Source organism: Argentina silus (genome assembly GCF_951799395.1).
Source record: "Argentina silus genome assembly, chromosome: 13".
Taxonomy (NCBI): Eukaryota; Metazoa; Chordata; class Actinopteri; order Argentiniformes; family Argentinidae; genus Argentina; species Argentina silus.
Genome location: NC_139667.1, coordinates 14,979,432 through 14,993,059, shown reverse-complemented (window position 1 = coordinate 14,993,059; position 13,628 = coordinate 14,979,432). Strand labels below are relative to the sequence as shown.

The window sequence follows — 13,628 nt, the reverse complement described above, 5'->3', positions numbered from 1 at the left end:
GCTGGTGATCCGCAGGGAGCACAGCCTTGATGGCCACCTCCTTGTTGTCCCTGTCAAAGCGGCCGTAGAAGTGGTTCAGCTCATCAGGGAGGGAGGCGTCAACGGAGAGGGGTGAGGTGTTAGTTGTTTTGTAGTCTGTGATGGCCTGGATGCCCTGCCACATGCGTCGGGGGTCAGAGTTGTTTCTGAAGTGATCCTCTATCCTCAGCTTGTGGTTGTGCTTGGCCTTTTTGATGCCCCTCTGCAGATTAGCCCTGGATGAGCTATAGGCCCGAGCATCCCCTGATCTGAAGGCAATGTCGCGTGCCTTCAGCAGGAGTCGGACCTCACTGTTCATCCATGGCTTCTGATTAGGGAAAGTGGTGATCCGCTTGAGTGTGGTGACACTGCTGATGTTGGAATTGATGTAGTCCAAAACAGATGAGGCATATGAATCAATGTCCGTGTGGGAGTCGTGGGTGGCCTGAGTGGCAAACACACCCCAGTCAGTGTTTCCAAAACGCTGCTGGAGCGCTGAGTCAGCTCCCTCTGGCCAGACCTTGACTGTCCTCACTGTAGGTTTCACTCGTTTGATGAGTGCTGAGTACTTGGGCAGTAGGAACAATGAGAGGTGGTCTGATTGACCTAGGTGGGGGAGGGGAACGGCTTTGTACGCCTCAGCCATGCTGGTGTATACTTGGTCCAATGTCCTGTCTCCTCTGGTGGGGCATGAGACATTTCGGTGGAATTTGGGCAGTACAGTCTTTAGGTTGGAGTGATTGAAGTCACCCGCGACAATGAAGGCTGCCTCGGGATGCAGAGTCTGTTGTTTGCTAATGGCAGCATGCAGTTCTTTCATAGCAATCTTAGCATTAGCATCCGGGGGGATATAGGCTGCCGCGATAACAGTAGACGTGAACTCTCTGGGCAGATAGAAAGGTCTACACTTAACCATGAGAAACTCCAGGTTAGCTGAGCAGTGACTCTCGGTGATGGTAGTGTCCGTGCACCACGTCTTGTTAACATAAATGCACAAACCTCCACCTCTGGTCTTACCGGAGTCGCCTGCTGTTCTGTCTGCTCGGAGAACGCAGCGCCCTGCTAGCTCGATAGCGTTGTCGGGAACCTCGCTGTTGAGCCAGGTTTCAGTGAAAACCATGATGTTACAGTCCATAATCCATTTGTGGGTGGTGATCCGCAGCCGCAGTTCATCCATCTTGTTTGCCAGGGAACGAACATTAGCAAGGAAAAGGCTAGGTAGTGAGAGTCGGTGTGGGGTTAGCTTTAGCCTAGCTCTCAGCCCACCTCGGCTCCCTCGCCTGTGTTTTCTTTTCCGAGCCGGTCTGGGGCCTCTTCCGGTCGGTGTAGCGGAGTTAGCTGGACCCGCTGTTTTGCTAATCTCGGGTATATCGGGTATATCGTCGATAAAGATGACTGGAGTGCCGGAACCGATGTCCAGAAGTTCTTGTCGGCTGTACGATATGTACGCTAAACTGTTTTTAGCGAGAATACTTAAGATAAACAAGCAAATAACTACTAGTTCGCAAACTCTGGAGAGACACTGAGCGTCGCGATGCATGCGCGCCGCCATCTTGGTCATGCACCAGTTAGCGCCAGCTCCAACCATAGACTGTGGTTCCAACAGCCCACCATCCATTAGCCCAGGAATGGCTGACCATGTCCAACACACTACCCACATCTGCTGTCTGTCTGGGCTAAGCTAAGTGGGCTCAGCTCAGACTGAGGCTGGGGCCAGGGCTGGGGTTAGAGTAAGTACTGGGGCCGGCGTCGGGGTTAGGGTTAGTGCAAGCTGGGGCTGGGGCTGGGGCTGGCAGGCCTCATACCTAAAGCACTTGCCCTGCATTAGCTAAGGTCTTCCCAACCCAAAACAAGGAGGGGAATTAGCAAGGAGGAGTCATTCATATTTCATGAGCTTTTCATAGCACATCCATTGTCCAGTGTCCTGGTGGGTTTAGAGAACATTTCAATGCCCCTTTCTTCTTCTGCGATATGTGAAAAGAAAGAGAGGGGAAGGTCTTGGAAAAACAACAGAGTGTGATTTGTTAAAACTCATTTCCATATGAGAAAATAATGTATTTTTAGGCTCCACTACAGTCATGCTAACTGAAAAAGAGCCCCTCTGTCAAACCTCACTTAAACATCTCTCTGGGTGAGAGGTCATAATCACAGTCAATGTAGTTGGAATTGGGTTGGGAATGGAGGATAGACATGTTGACAACCTGGAATAAGAGAAAGAGAGAGAGAGAGAGAGAGGGTAGGAACAGACAGAGGGCAAGGGAGACCGAAGAGGCTATATTAGCTACTGAGGCCTTCCATCTCCAGCTCCCGGGAATAAAGACATTCCTGGATGATTGCATGTTGGAGTGACAGGGACAACCCTGCCTTATTGTTCATAGAACTATTTAATGATGACAGCATGTCTAGCAGCCGAGACTCCACCCTGTTTAACCTCCGGCCACCCCCCTACCCCCCTCCACACACACACTTCTCCACGACTCCCACTCAGAGAAAACAAAGCAGTTGTGTGGGGTCGGCACTTTTTCATCTACGCAGCTTTTCCCAGTCTGGGTGCAGTCAGCCTCCATGGCCGCCACACCTCTTTGAACTGCTGAGGATCATGGGAAGACACACGTCTGTTTCCCGTCTGGTGTCACTTTATCTCTCTCACACACACACACACACGCACACCTTCCCCCCAATCGCCTCCCCCCCTGTCAGAGTCATACGAGGGAACAGTCTGACATGCGTTGGAGCTGGGCCAAGGAGGGGGCAGTCTGGGATATAATGATCTAATTCATTTGAGGAGAGGGTTGCTGACTCTAATCCAAGTGTTATTGAGGCACCAGATGCTCTAGTTAAAGCAAACAAACACTCTGAAAAGAAATAGGAACTCTGGTGTGGCCAGGGGAGCAATGCTTTATTTGACACCACCTCTGTCTGTGTGAAACAGGAGAAATCCCTCATGCCATGGGAATGTTCTATCCCCCCCACCCCCTGGTACAACTGCTCTCACCAGGTGGTATCGGCTACTGCACCATACCACTCCTTCACTGCGTCTACATTAGGAGCTTGCGGATCGAGACGACGATCGGAAAGTCGAGCCAACCACCATGGATGCACACGCACACACACAGCACATTATCGAACATGGAATATGTGTATCCACTTACGCATGCACACACACACACACTCCCTTTCAGACTAACAAACAACACTTTCTCCAGGTCTCTCCACAGAGGAGGCTGGCAGCAGCCGTCTGGCCCCATGCTCATGCTCTGGTAGGCAGCTGACACAGTACAGGTTACAGCAGTGGACACGTGGCACCAGCTGAACAGCACTCTCAGGAGGAGACACACCAGTGGGAAAGCTGTGACTCATTTAAAACATATGACTGGCCGTGCACATGCACACATGCACACGCACACGCACACGCACACACACTTCCCCTCCATCTGTAGTTGAACAGTCCAAGAGCACTCCTGAGAGTGCATGAGAGCAGGCCAGGAGACTGAAGCAGCTGACCTGTGGTAAAGACAGTCAGACAGAATAGAACTGAGCTTGTCTACCACGAAAACACAATTGATGAGAATGAGCACAAAATAGATTTGTCACTTGAATGGACTGGGCCTACAAACTGGGACTGGGACAAAAAAAGGCTTACTTCTTGCCTATGTCTATATATGCCGTAGGCCTATACACTGTATAAAATCAGGGTTAAAAATAAAACAAAAAACCGTTTCAAGTGCTTGATTCACAAGTTTGGCAATTTTGAGCAACTAAAGTAAATATTTGAATAGGCCTGTGTGCCGTTAAGGAGACCACTAATACGCTGTGGTTCCAGTGTTTGACACAGAACAGTAACACATGCAGTTAGCCTGGGGGGAGTGTGGAGAACTCAAAGACTCAGCGTCCTCACTGGGCATATTATAGGCTGGAGGAGTGTTTGAAGAAGCCTTTCGGAGAAAGGAGAGAGCATCGAGATGGCGGGGGGAGAACAAACTGCGCTCTCTCTCTCTCTCTCTCTCTATGAGAGTCACGAGACCAGCCCCTGCAGCTTCTGACCAGAGAGTCTGACGTAAACGTGCACACGCACACACACACACACACACACCCTGCAACAGAAATGCCCAAGACAACACAGCAAAAAGCTCCACATGAGAATGCTTCAAAAGGTCTACAGTACTGTATGTTGGTTAATGAGCGCCCATTCTCTTTCACACTGACTACCTGGTGCAGAGGTAAAACTTACTGTCTGATTGCTAGTTATTCAAACAACTCTTTTGCCCAGAACTGAGTAGTGTTAGAACTCTGAGACGCTTGGTGTTTTACTGCTCCTTGGTGAGAACTACAAAGGACACCCTTGGACCTGAACACTCACCACCTGCCAGCCCTCACATACTCACACTCCAGTGAAGACATAAACTGGGGTACTTAAACTGCTAAAGAAAACAAACCATGGTTTGAAAGAGAGAGCCAGACAAGTGCCTTACCCCTGGTGTAGCTCTATCTGGCTAGGCTAGGCTACATCAATGGAAGTTTTTCCCATTTGTGTCTGGAGAAACAGCTTGTCATCTGACTGACCCGCTGCCTGGCTATTGACCACTTCAAAGCCATAGACGGTTCCCTTTGTGTTGTTCAGTGGGGGTTTATAGCATCATGGGCCACTTTGTACATCTGACGACCCAAGTGAAGTCTCTCACGACCACAGAACTGGCATCTCCAAACATTGTCAACAAACTGTAAAGTTTGATGAAAGGTCTAGTTGGACCATAAACTGTGTGTTGGCTGTATGATGAAAAACATGTGGGACTGTTATGTCTATAGGAACATTTCTACAAGAACATTTTAGTATCAATCAGATATAGTAGGCCTCAACAAAGTGCCTTTTCATAAAGAAACTGAGCAGAGAGCTTCGGAACTAGCTGAGGGGATAAGGGGGACTGAGACCTGATAGCACCGTTTTAAGGGACTCTAAAACGACTGACTTTTAAGCGAGTACTTAATGAAGTTTGTTAAATTAGCAGGGGACTGATGAAAACTCAGCGTGAGGGAGGGGCCGGGAAATGAGGACCAAATGTGCCTGGCACGTAAACACAGAGTTTCTGTCTGGCCTCATCTTAGCCACCAATGTGTAGGCCTCAGGGTGGAAATGTTTCAATGCCAAAGGCAAAGTGACACAAGTTACCTCATATAGGAACATACTGTACGTAGATGCTTGCCCTGCTTTCACCTGGAAACAGGAGACTGGAAAACATGTGGGATCACACTGTGTGTGTGTGTGTGTGTGTGTGTGTGAGAATGAGCATGAGTACGTCCATGCATGTGTGTGTTGCAAAGAGCAATGGATGATAATAATATGGCTTCTTTAAATCCTGATGGGATTTTGATGACTTTCATGGATTCTCATTCGTCCTGTCTCCTGGACAACTAATAGGCTACAACCATAGAAGAGGGACTGTCTGCCACAGACCCACGTTAGCTCTACACAGGCATAAAACATTCAGCCGTGTTAAAAATAGAGCTGGTGCCCAACTCATGGAAGAGCTCAAATCTCTCAGCACATTTCTGCAGGGTTTTGCAGCCCTACAGAATGTGGAGGAGAGAGAATGGGTATGTTGTGCTTTCCCCAACTCTCTAGGAAGGACGTTTAGACTGACTTATGAGGGAAGTATAGAATAACGCCCACAAGACAGGACAAAGGGAAGACACCACTGCACACAATATGAAAAATGACCGCAGGGAAACATGTTGAAAACAGGCGTCTCGCCAAAAGCGTCCCCTATCTTATTAGAACCAGTCAAAACTAGCAGAAACCACATCTAGCCAGGAGCCATCAATGACATCATCACCCACGTTGACCCTGTTTGATGGCTTACTTTCACACCGGGCGTTTTATCAACCTGTCAAAAGATCCCTCGAGAGACTTACAAAACCCAATTCAAATTCCCTCCTCTGCCAAAGCTTTATTTAAATGAAAGTGACAGGCCAATAACACAATTACAAGGATTCCTGAGGAAACTGCAGTCTCCCCGCGGAGGCAGAGGCCACAGCTACAAATCAATGATGGGGGTTCATTAATGGAGAGGTAGGGAACAATGGCTGCATAAAGGAGCTGTCCCTGCCAATCTGTGACGGGACCCCTGACGGAGCCTCTCCACGCTCACCCTTACATTCACTCCCCCTTTACACCCCCTGTCCTAACAAAGGCTAGTGCACTCCTGACCCCCTCCCTAGTCAATACCCCTGCACCGCCCATATGGGATTTCCTCAGACTTCCGACGGATGGGGTATGTGTGTGTGTGTGTGTGTGTGTGTGTGTGTGTGTGTGTGTGTGTGTGTGTTGGTATCTTAACCCAACAGCCCAGACACACCAGGGGGGGGGGCACAGTCCCAAATCGATTGGGATAAGACCATGACCTCCACCCCTCCTCCTCAATGAGCTCCAGAGGAGGGCTATGCAACCTAGGAGAGACCCCAGAGAGAGAGAGCCTGAGCCTGGATGATAACAGGGCACCTGCTGCCTCTGGCTCCAGATGTATGAGACACCTCATATCTAAACCCTAACATCTCATAGGACTGACCAATCTGGCACCATCTCTCATAGCAGAAGAAAAGCCACATGCTGGGATCTGATAGGTTAATGTGAGGTTATCACAAGTCTGAATGTTTACAAGGGACTAAATCACAGGACTAGACAAATGAATTTGCCAAAAGAAAGAATGAGGAAAGAAGCCTGCACTATAACAGACAACTCTCCTCTCACTGATCAAATACCCATTCCATACAGAATGTGCAAAAGCAGCATATCATTTCCTCCCTTATGTCCTATTATGTCCCTGCTCCAGAGCCCTGCAAGGACTAGCGTGACAACAAGACAGGACAGTGTTGATCCTGCCAGCGATATCATTTCAATCACAGTAAGTATGATAAGCGTCTTATGGCCAGGCCAAGGTGGCTGGCAGTCTAAGAAGCTCAGTTAGCCAAACGTCCTCGTGCGTGCGTGCGTGTGTGCATGTGTGTGAGCTATGGGTGTCATCGTCTGCCTGCTTGTGTGTGTTGTCAAAGGGCTCTCTATGGATGTGTTGTGTGTCATCATGCCCTCCCTCCCTTCTTTCAAGATTCTCCTGTATCCCAAAGGCCCTTCATTCTGGATTGTCTCTGCATACTTTGCACCTCTGTGTCTGAAGGCTTGTTCAAACTTTCCTTCAAACCACCTGTTCTGTTCCAGGGGACAGCAGCTGCTGCTCTCTCCAGCCCCAGCCCCAGCTGACGATGCCTGGAATAACCAGAGGAATCTGGAGAGTAAATGAGGCTACATTCCCCCCCCCCCCCCCCTCTTTCTCCATCGGTGCAAGAACACCACCACGACATATGTTCAATTACTGTACTCAATTTGTTTATTGAATATTGTCTCTAATAACCTCATTAATGTGACGACACAGAAATAAAATGTGATTCATTCATTCACTTATTCACTCATTCATCCACCACAACACATGCTGGAGAGTTTTTGGTCAGATAAGCAGAGGGACAGAGGGATAGACCATCAGGCTGCTTATCTAGAGGGAACAGGACTCCTCTGGAGAAGATGAGAGAATCTATTACTCTGTGTCAATAGATAGAAGGAGGAGGGTGAGGGGGATCAATTGAAGTGTGTTGCTGCTAAGCCTTCAGATTACACACTTGTTCTCAGCATAGTGCAGCCAGGGAGGCAGATGGAAACTAGAGAGCTGATATGATCACCAGTTTACAAAAGATATGGATTGGATCCAGGGGAGGCTGGTGGAGGTAGAAATTGGAGGACGGATTTGATACCATTCCTCATTCTGTTCCATGCATTACAATGAGCCCATCCTCTGATTTCAACCTCCACTGGTTGGATTCATTTCTCATGGTAGAGGAAAACACGATAGCGGCTACTGGTAGATTTGGAAGCAGGTTTAAAAGGATGCATTTCAAGGGCATGAAGAGTCCTTTTGGTTTCATTCTCTCATGACACAATGCAGCTCGCTTTAGACATTCACCCACACTGCATGCGTTATAATCCCCCTGCTTTCCAAAGTCTTGTAAATTCAATGGGAACCCACTTGGGTATTCTGGAGAACCCACTTCCTCTTTGTGAACCGGGGCCATGGAACAACAGTCCCTGAGAGCCAGATCCAGATATCTCCGACATGGATATAGATGGGAATGGATAAGTGGAAGAGCCTACACTGAAAGCAATCATATACTTTTAAATCCCCGTGGGGACGTTTACAAGTGCATACTTCAGGAGAAGGGTGGAGAAGTGGCTAGTGCCAACAGTTGCCCCGGACGGACAGATGCCAGGAATGCCACTGTCACTGCCCTCATATTTCCCAGTAATCTCCATACAGAATCATCATCAAGTCAGACTACACATCTTACCAGCACATGGTACTGGCATACCAACGTGATGGACATTGGATGTGCCAGGATAACATATCCAGAAGGGGCAGGCATGTATGTACAGGATGACCAAAAAATTATAAATCCCATGCAGCCTAAAGCGCTACCTATAAATATCCACGATTCAGCTGAGAAAAATGAGCAGACTGGATTAAAGAAAAGCCTGGTTCTGGTTGGTTAGTTATCAGGCAAGTATGGGGTTGTTCTCTACAGGGGTATATTGTGGACTGTTGTGTGGGGCCCCTGTTACGCTCAGAGGCCAGGAATGTTTCTCTGTGAAAGGAAAAAACCATGCAGCATGCTCTGCACCATGCTCTCACAGCATCATGTATATTCGATTGGCCTAGATGGTGTCTAGGCAACACAGGGTGGCTTACACACTGACATGCTGTCCTGTGACCCACACACACAGCCTATAACTGTAAGAAACTGGGCAACCCTTAACTAGAACATTAAGTTGTTAAAGCTGTGAATAACGCTGTTCTAAAACTAGCAAGAACAGTGTCTGCATCATCATGATGAGTGACTGGGATGGCTGTCAGTTCCACAACGCAGACGGAAGACAGAAGAACGCTATTGTTCTGAGCAGCAGAACTTGATCAGTCACCTGTAGTTCAACACTGTCTGACATGTCACTGACTGTCGTCAAGACCTATCATTTACCATCCGAGTCATAGTCTTCATTCACATTCAGAGTGGTAGTTTACAAGGCTTTGAAGGTGTCGTAATGAACTATAGCAGCGGAGCCAAAAGCAAATCCACTCTGCAGACATTTTTTTCTCCCGTACCAGCGTTGCTACCTTGAACACCTGCCACCACATATAAGTAGGAGCGTAATTTAACAACAGCCATTTGTGAAGACAGGGAACATTAACTTATCAGAACAAATACATCTCTGATCTCTCCCTCTGTGCCAGATCTGGAGGTGGATGCGGTGGGAGGTTGAAATCAGTTTAAGCAGCAGACCCTATTGATTCAGTTCCCACTTAGTTCTCGTTTTCCTACAGGCAGAGCTGGGGCCAGGCCTGTGCTGGGACTTAAGAGGTCCTAATGTATACTAGATGGGAGAAAGTTTGTCTCAGTGCCTTGAAAGATACAAAGAGACAAAGACACACCTCTGGAGTTAGATGCAACTGGAACTCCCAATGCAATTAAAGTGAGAGTCAATTTGTATTCAGTGATAAGTGAAAGATGCACAGCCTGATAAATGTTCCAGAAGAGTCCATCCTCAGCTCCTCCTTAGACTCCAGTTAGAATTTTCGGATCATTCTTCATAAGAAGCACGGTGTGCATGGAGGAGTCGCCATGTTTTGCAGGAACCGATAGTGGAGTGTGTGTGTGTGTGTGTGTGTGTGTGGGGGGGGGGGGGGTTAATGACACACAAGGCACAAACATCCTCTACTAGACAAACTGGTTTTTATAGTTGCAGTTTAAAGGTCAGGATACACAGTAATCTGAGCCGTGCTTTTAATGGCTCCTCCTCCTCTTTTGCTGGACACATTAAGCCCATTTATTTGGCTCTAAGGAACAGAGCTTTTACAACCACAGGCCTAATTAACATTCTGTCCAATGTAATTGGTTTATGCAGACATAATCACACAACAGACTGAATACCATTAAGCCATTTGAGTGATAGTGTCCTGTCTTCTCCCACTCACTCACTCTCTCTACTCTGTGAGGGTTAAAAGCTTCACCCAAACAGACCAAATAGAAGCCATCTTCTAAGACCTGAGGAATATGGGAGAGACAGTCAATCACTCATTACAGAACACTCAGACCAGACAAGATTCCGATTCGTGTCCACTGTCGTCATAGGATTGGGGCTGGGGTCTGGATTTTACGAGTCGGCCCACATCAAGCAGAACCCGGGCCATCTGGACCCACAGATTTTCCACACTAATCGCACCCCCCTCCCAGAATTAATCTCACACTCCGACAAGTGCTTCCTGCTTAGAGTCTCTCTCTCATGTGTTACTATTACTGTGTGGACGGTTGGACTCTTCTACTCTATTATACATTAGAGGTAGTTCTGTAGCAGCTGGTTTCATGACAATGTAAGACTTAGTCTAAAATACTTCAGGTGGTGACTCGGCAGTTGCCATTAAATGTAGGCTATTTAGCAGACCTTATAACAAGGGAGTACACACAAAGTGTTACCATCATATACAGCTAGAAAAAAGAAACAATGAGGCAAGCACCACATTTGAAATGACTTGCATAAATGAGAAAAAGATCTGCCGCGGTAGAGATGCATACTTTCCCGTGCTGATTTAGACCAGCCCAAGTACATTAGGAAATGTCCGGCTCTGTTACATTCAGACAGTCCTCAGCTGTCAGTTCAAGGATAAAAACAGAGATGTGAGAACTTTTATCACAAACCACAATTCTCAACAGTCGCAGAATCAGCACAGTGCTGGAAATAAAACATCACCACCAGTTCTCCTTTATGTATTCTCTACAGCTTGTACTAATACACAGGAGTGCTGTGCTCATGAGAAGGCTTATTGTGTACAGCAAAATACATAATGTACAAGGAAGCCTATGTTGTCAAGTCAAGTTATAAACACATTTCCTTGTGGTTATCACGAGGCACATACTACAGTATCTTTTTTCCTTCAGCATGAAATATATATCGAGAAATGGCAAATGGTGGACTTTTAGTCAAGTCTTGAAATGACACTGTCGCTTTCAAAAGCATTGCACTTGGTTGTAGCAACACAAAGCATTAAACGCACGGCACACAGTGAGTGCATTTCTGTTTCAAGGCAGCTGCCTGGACACAATATGTGGAAGTGTTCCTAGTTCACGGTAGTGTTTAATTGGCCAAACAGATACTAGGCCTTGTTGGCCCAATAACAATTGGCCTTGTGTTTTCCGAGCCACAGTGAGAACAGGTCAACACTAAAATAACAGCCTGGTTGTCTAAAGTCTCTACACACAGCTCCCAGCTATAGTAGATAGTCCCTTGGCATAATAGCTAAGCAGACTACACCATGTATGTCTATGATATCAGGAAACGAAACAAAATAACCAAAGGCTAGTCTACGCACTAAACTCTACAGCACAAACCACAGAGTGCTTAATTCAACACCAAATAAGCAGTGCTTGAATAAACTGAATGCCATTTTTGATCTGGATTACATGGTTTTGAAATAATTGCCACCAGAGGATCACAGTTCCACTCTTAGATGTCTGTCGACAAGTTAAGCACCTGTCAGTTTGGACAGGTGTCTGCCTCACACCTGCAGATACAGTCACAGGCTAAAGCCTCCACTGACAAGGGTGTGGGTAATCTAGCTAAGGCTGGCATCAACGCCTCACTTCTGGTGCCAGGATATCACTCTGACAACATGCATTGAAATCTTGAGGTGTGATGTTATTATGGTGCTTGTTTTGAGTTATTATTTTAACTATGGTGTAATAAGCATTGTTATAACCCATTCCTACTTCCAGCCCTTACCCCCCCCCCCCCCCCCAAGTACAATACAAGTAGGTCTGCATAAGTACAATACACTTGAAACTATAACACTTGAAGTGGAGACATACCACAGGCTGCGCACACTGTAGTGTGAGGCTATTTTTATAATTCGAGGGCGAGGCTCAACTACTGGGCTCCTGTTCGGCGGTGTAGTGTGGGGAAGGGTAGGGGAGGTAGTGGGTTTTCATAGAACAAAGCGGAAGTATACACTCTGAAAAGGACCTGCAAGTTTGATGATACTCATCAACAATCAAGGACGGGCTATGGCTGTGATTTCGACATATGTTGTCAAGAAGGGCACATCAGTAGCCTATTGAGACAGGTGCCCCATTCAAAACAGTTATATTCTACAATGGGAATATATTTGTCAAAATAAGGCAGAGGGACAATGCTTGCATTGTATGGCTGTTTTCACAATGCTGTGTAAACTTAACACTAACTCATTATATTGTGTTGTAAGTGAATAGATTCGTTTTTCACCTCGTTGATTGTTAATGGTCAAATGAAAAGCACAGAATAGGAGCATTTACAAATATTCCACATGCTCTTCCTAATATTATAATAATACACGTTAGTCAATAAACCAACTGGATCTTCCGCAGCAGCTATTTCGCCAACAGGAACGTAGGAGCTGTGTTAAATCAATGACAATTAGTGCCCTAATGAGAGAGAAGATAACTTCGCTCTTTCCCCCTGCGAGCAAAGGCAGAAATTGAGTTAGTCCTTGGTGAAAACGCCCAGCCATTCAGAAAATAGGATACTATGATGACACAGCATCTTGGCCATCTTACTACACTTACTATACAGCCAATTGCAATGGCAAAGAAACGGGCTTCGATTGCGTCCGAAAGTAAATAAACTACAGAATTCCTTCCATCGTTGCATAGCCAATGATGCTACCTAATGTAGAGAGAGACGCGAGGGAGGCTACTTGACTCTCAGTGCCACTCACCTCCTCCAGAGCAGCCACCGTATTCCTACAGTGGGACATTCTAGTCGTGAAGTTCGAGGCAGTCGGCGCTTTGTAATCTTCATTTGTCTCCGCCACGAACTCCGAAACTGTTATTTGGTCCGGCATTCTTAATCCTTATTGAAAATATAGTACTTTTATTCCTGCACTGTCCGCGACGTTGTTAAAATATAAAACAAAAAAAGTTCAGAATCGTAAAGTCTGATCAAATGCTCTGAAGTAAACCATTGCTGGGTGCGTGCTATCTCTTGTTCGCTCTCGTAGCTACAGTACAACACTTTAACTGCAACAATGTTGCACGCTTGATTGTTACACAGTTGCGACACAGTATCCAGTATTTGATTCCCGATGCCTCGCGGTTATTGCTGTAAAATGTGTCCTTCCTTTCCCTTCAACCTCTGGGTCGCCCTCGATAAGCAGGGAAATCCCAAAAATTACAAGTTTCCCGACTTTTCTCTTGTAACGATGCCCTTTCTGTTCCAAACCTCCGATATAAGCCTGTTAACTTCTCTCCAAGCCTGGGAAACAACAATGCGTTTCAATGAGAGCGCAGAAATTGACAAAGGTAAAGGAGGGATTCAATGGATGGCGCACTATCCAATGGAGAACACCAGCTGGCGATGGCAACCCAATCAGAGGCCACAGAAGCCCATGGAGGGCGTGGTCTCTGTCATTACAGAAGCTATGAGCAGCACCCATACTTTTAAAGGTGGATAGAGACCTATTGAAATATGCTGTATATCAGATATGAGG

At 46.7% G+C, this 13,628-nt stretch overlaps 1 protein-coding gene across 4 annotated transcripts in view; it reads right to left on the bottom strand.

The window, feature by feature from the left end:
* Positions 1 to 13,404, bottom strand: part of asap2a (ArfGAP with SH3 domain, ankyrin repeat and PH domain 2a) — a 57,070-nt gene extending 43,666 nt beyond the window's left edge. For all 4 annotated transcript variants that reach the window (XM_083683580.1, XM_083683581.1, XM_083683582.1 and 1 more), the window contains exon 1: positions 12,858 to 13,404. In XM_083683580.1, the coding sequence (XP_083539706.1) occupies positions 12,858 to 12,983 (126 nt within the window). In that variant the 5' untranslated portion in view covers positions 12,984 to 13,404. The remainder of the gene's footprint in view (positions 1 to 12,857) is intronic.
* Positions 13,405 to 13,628: the final 224 nt, after the last annotated feature.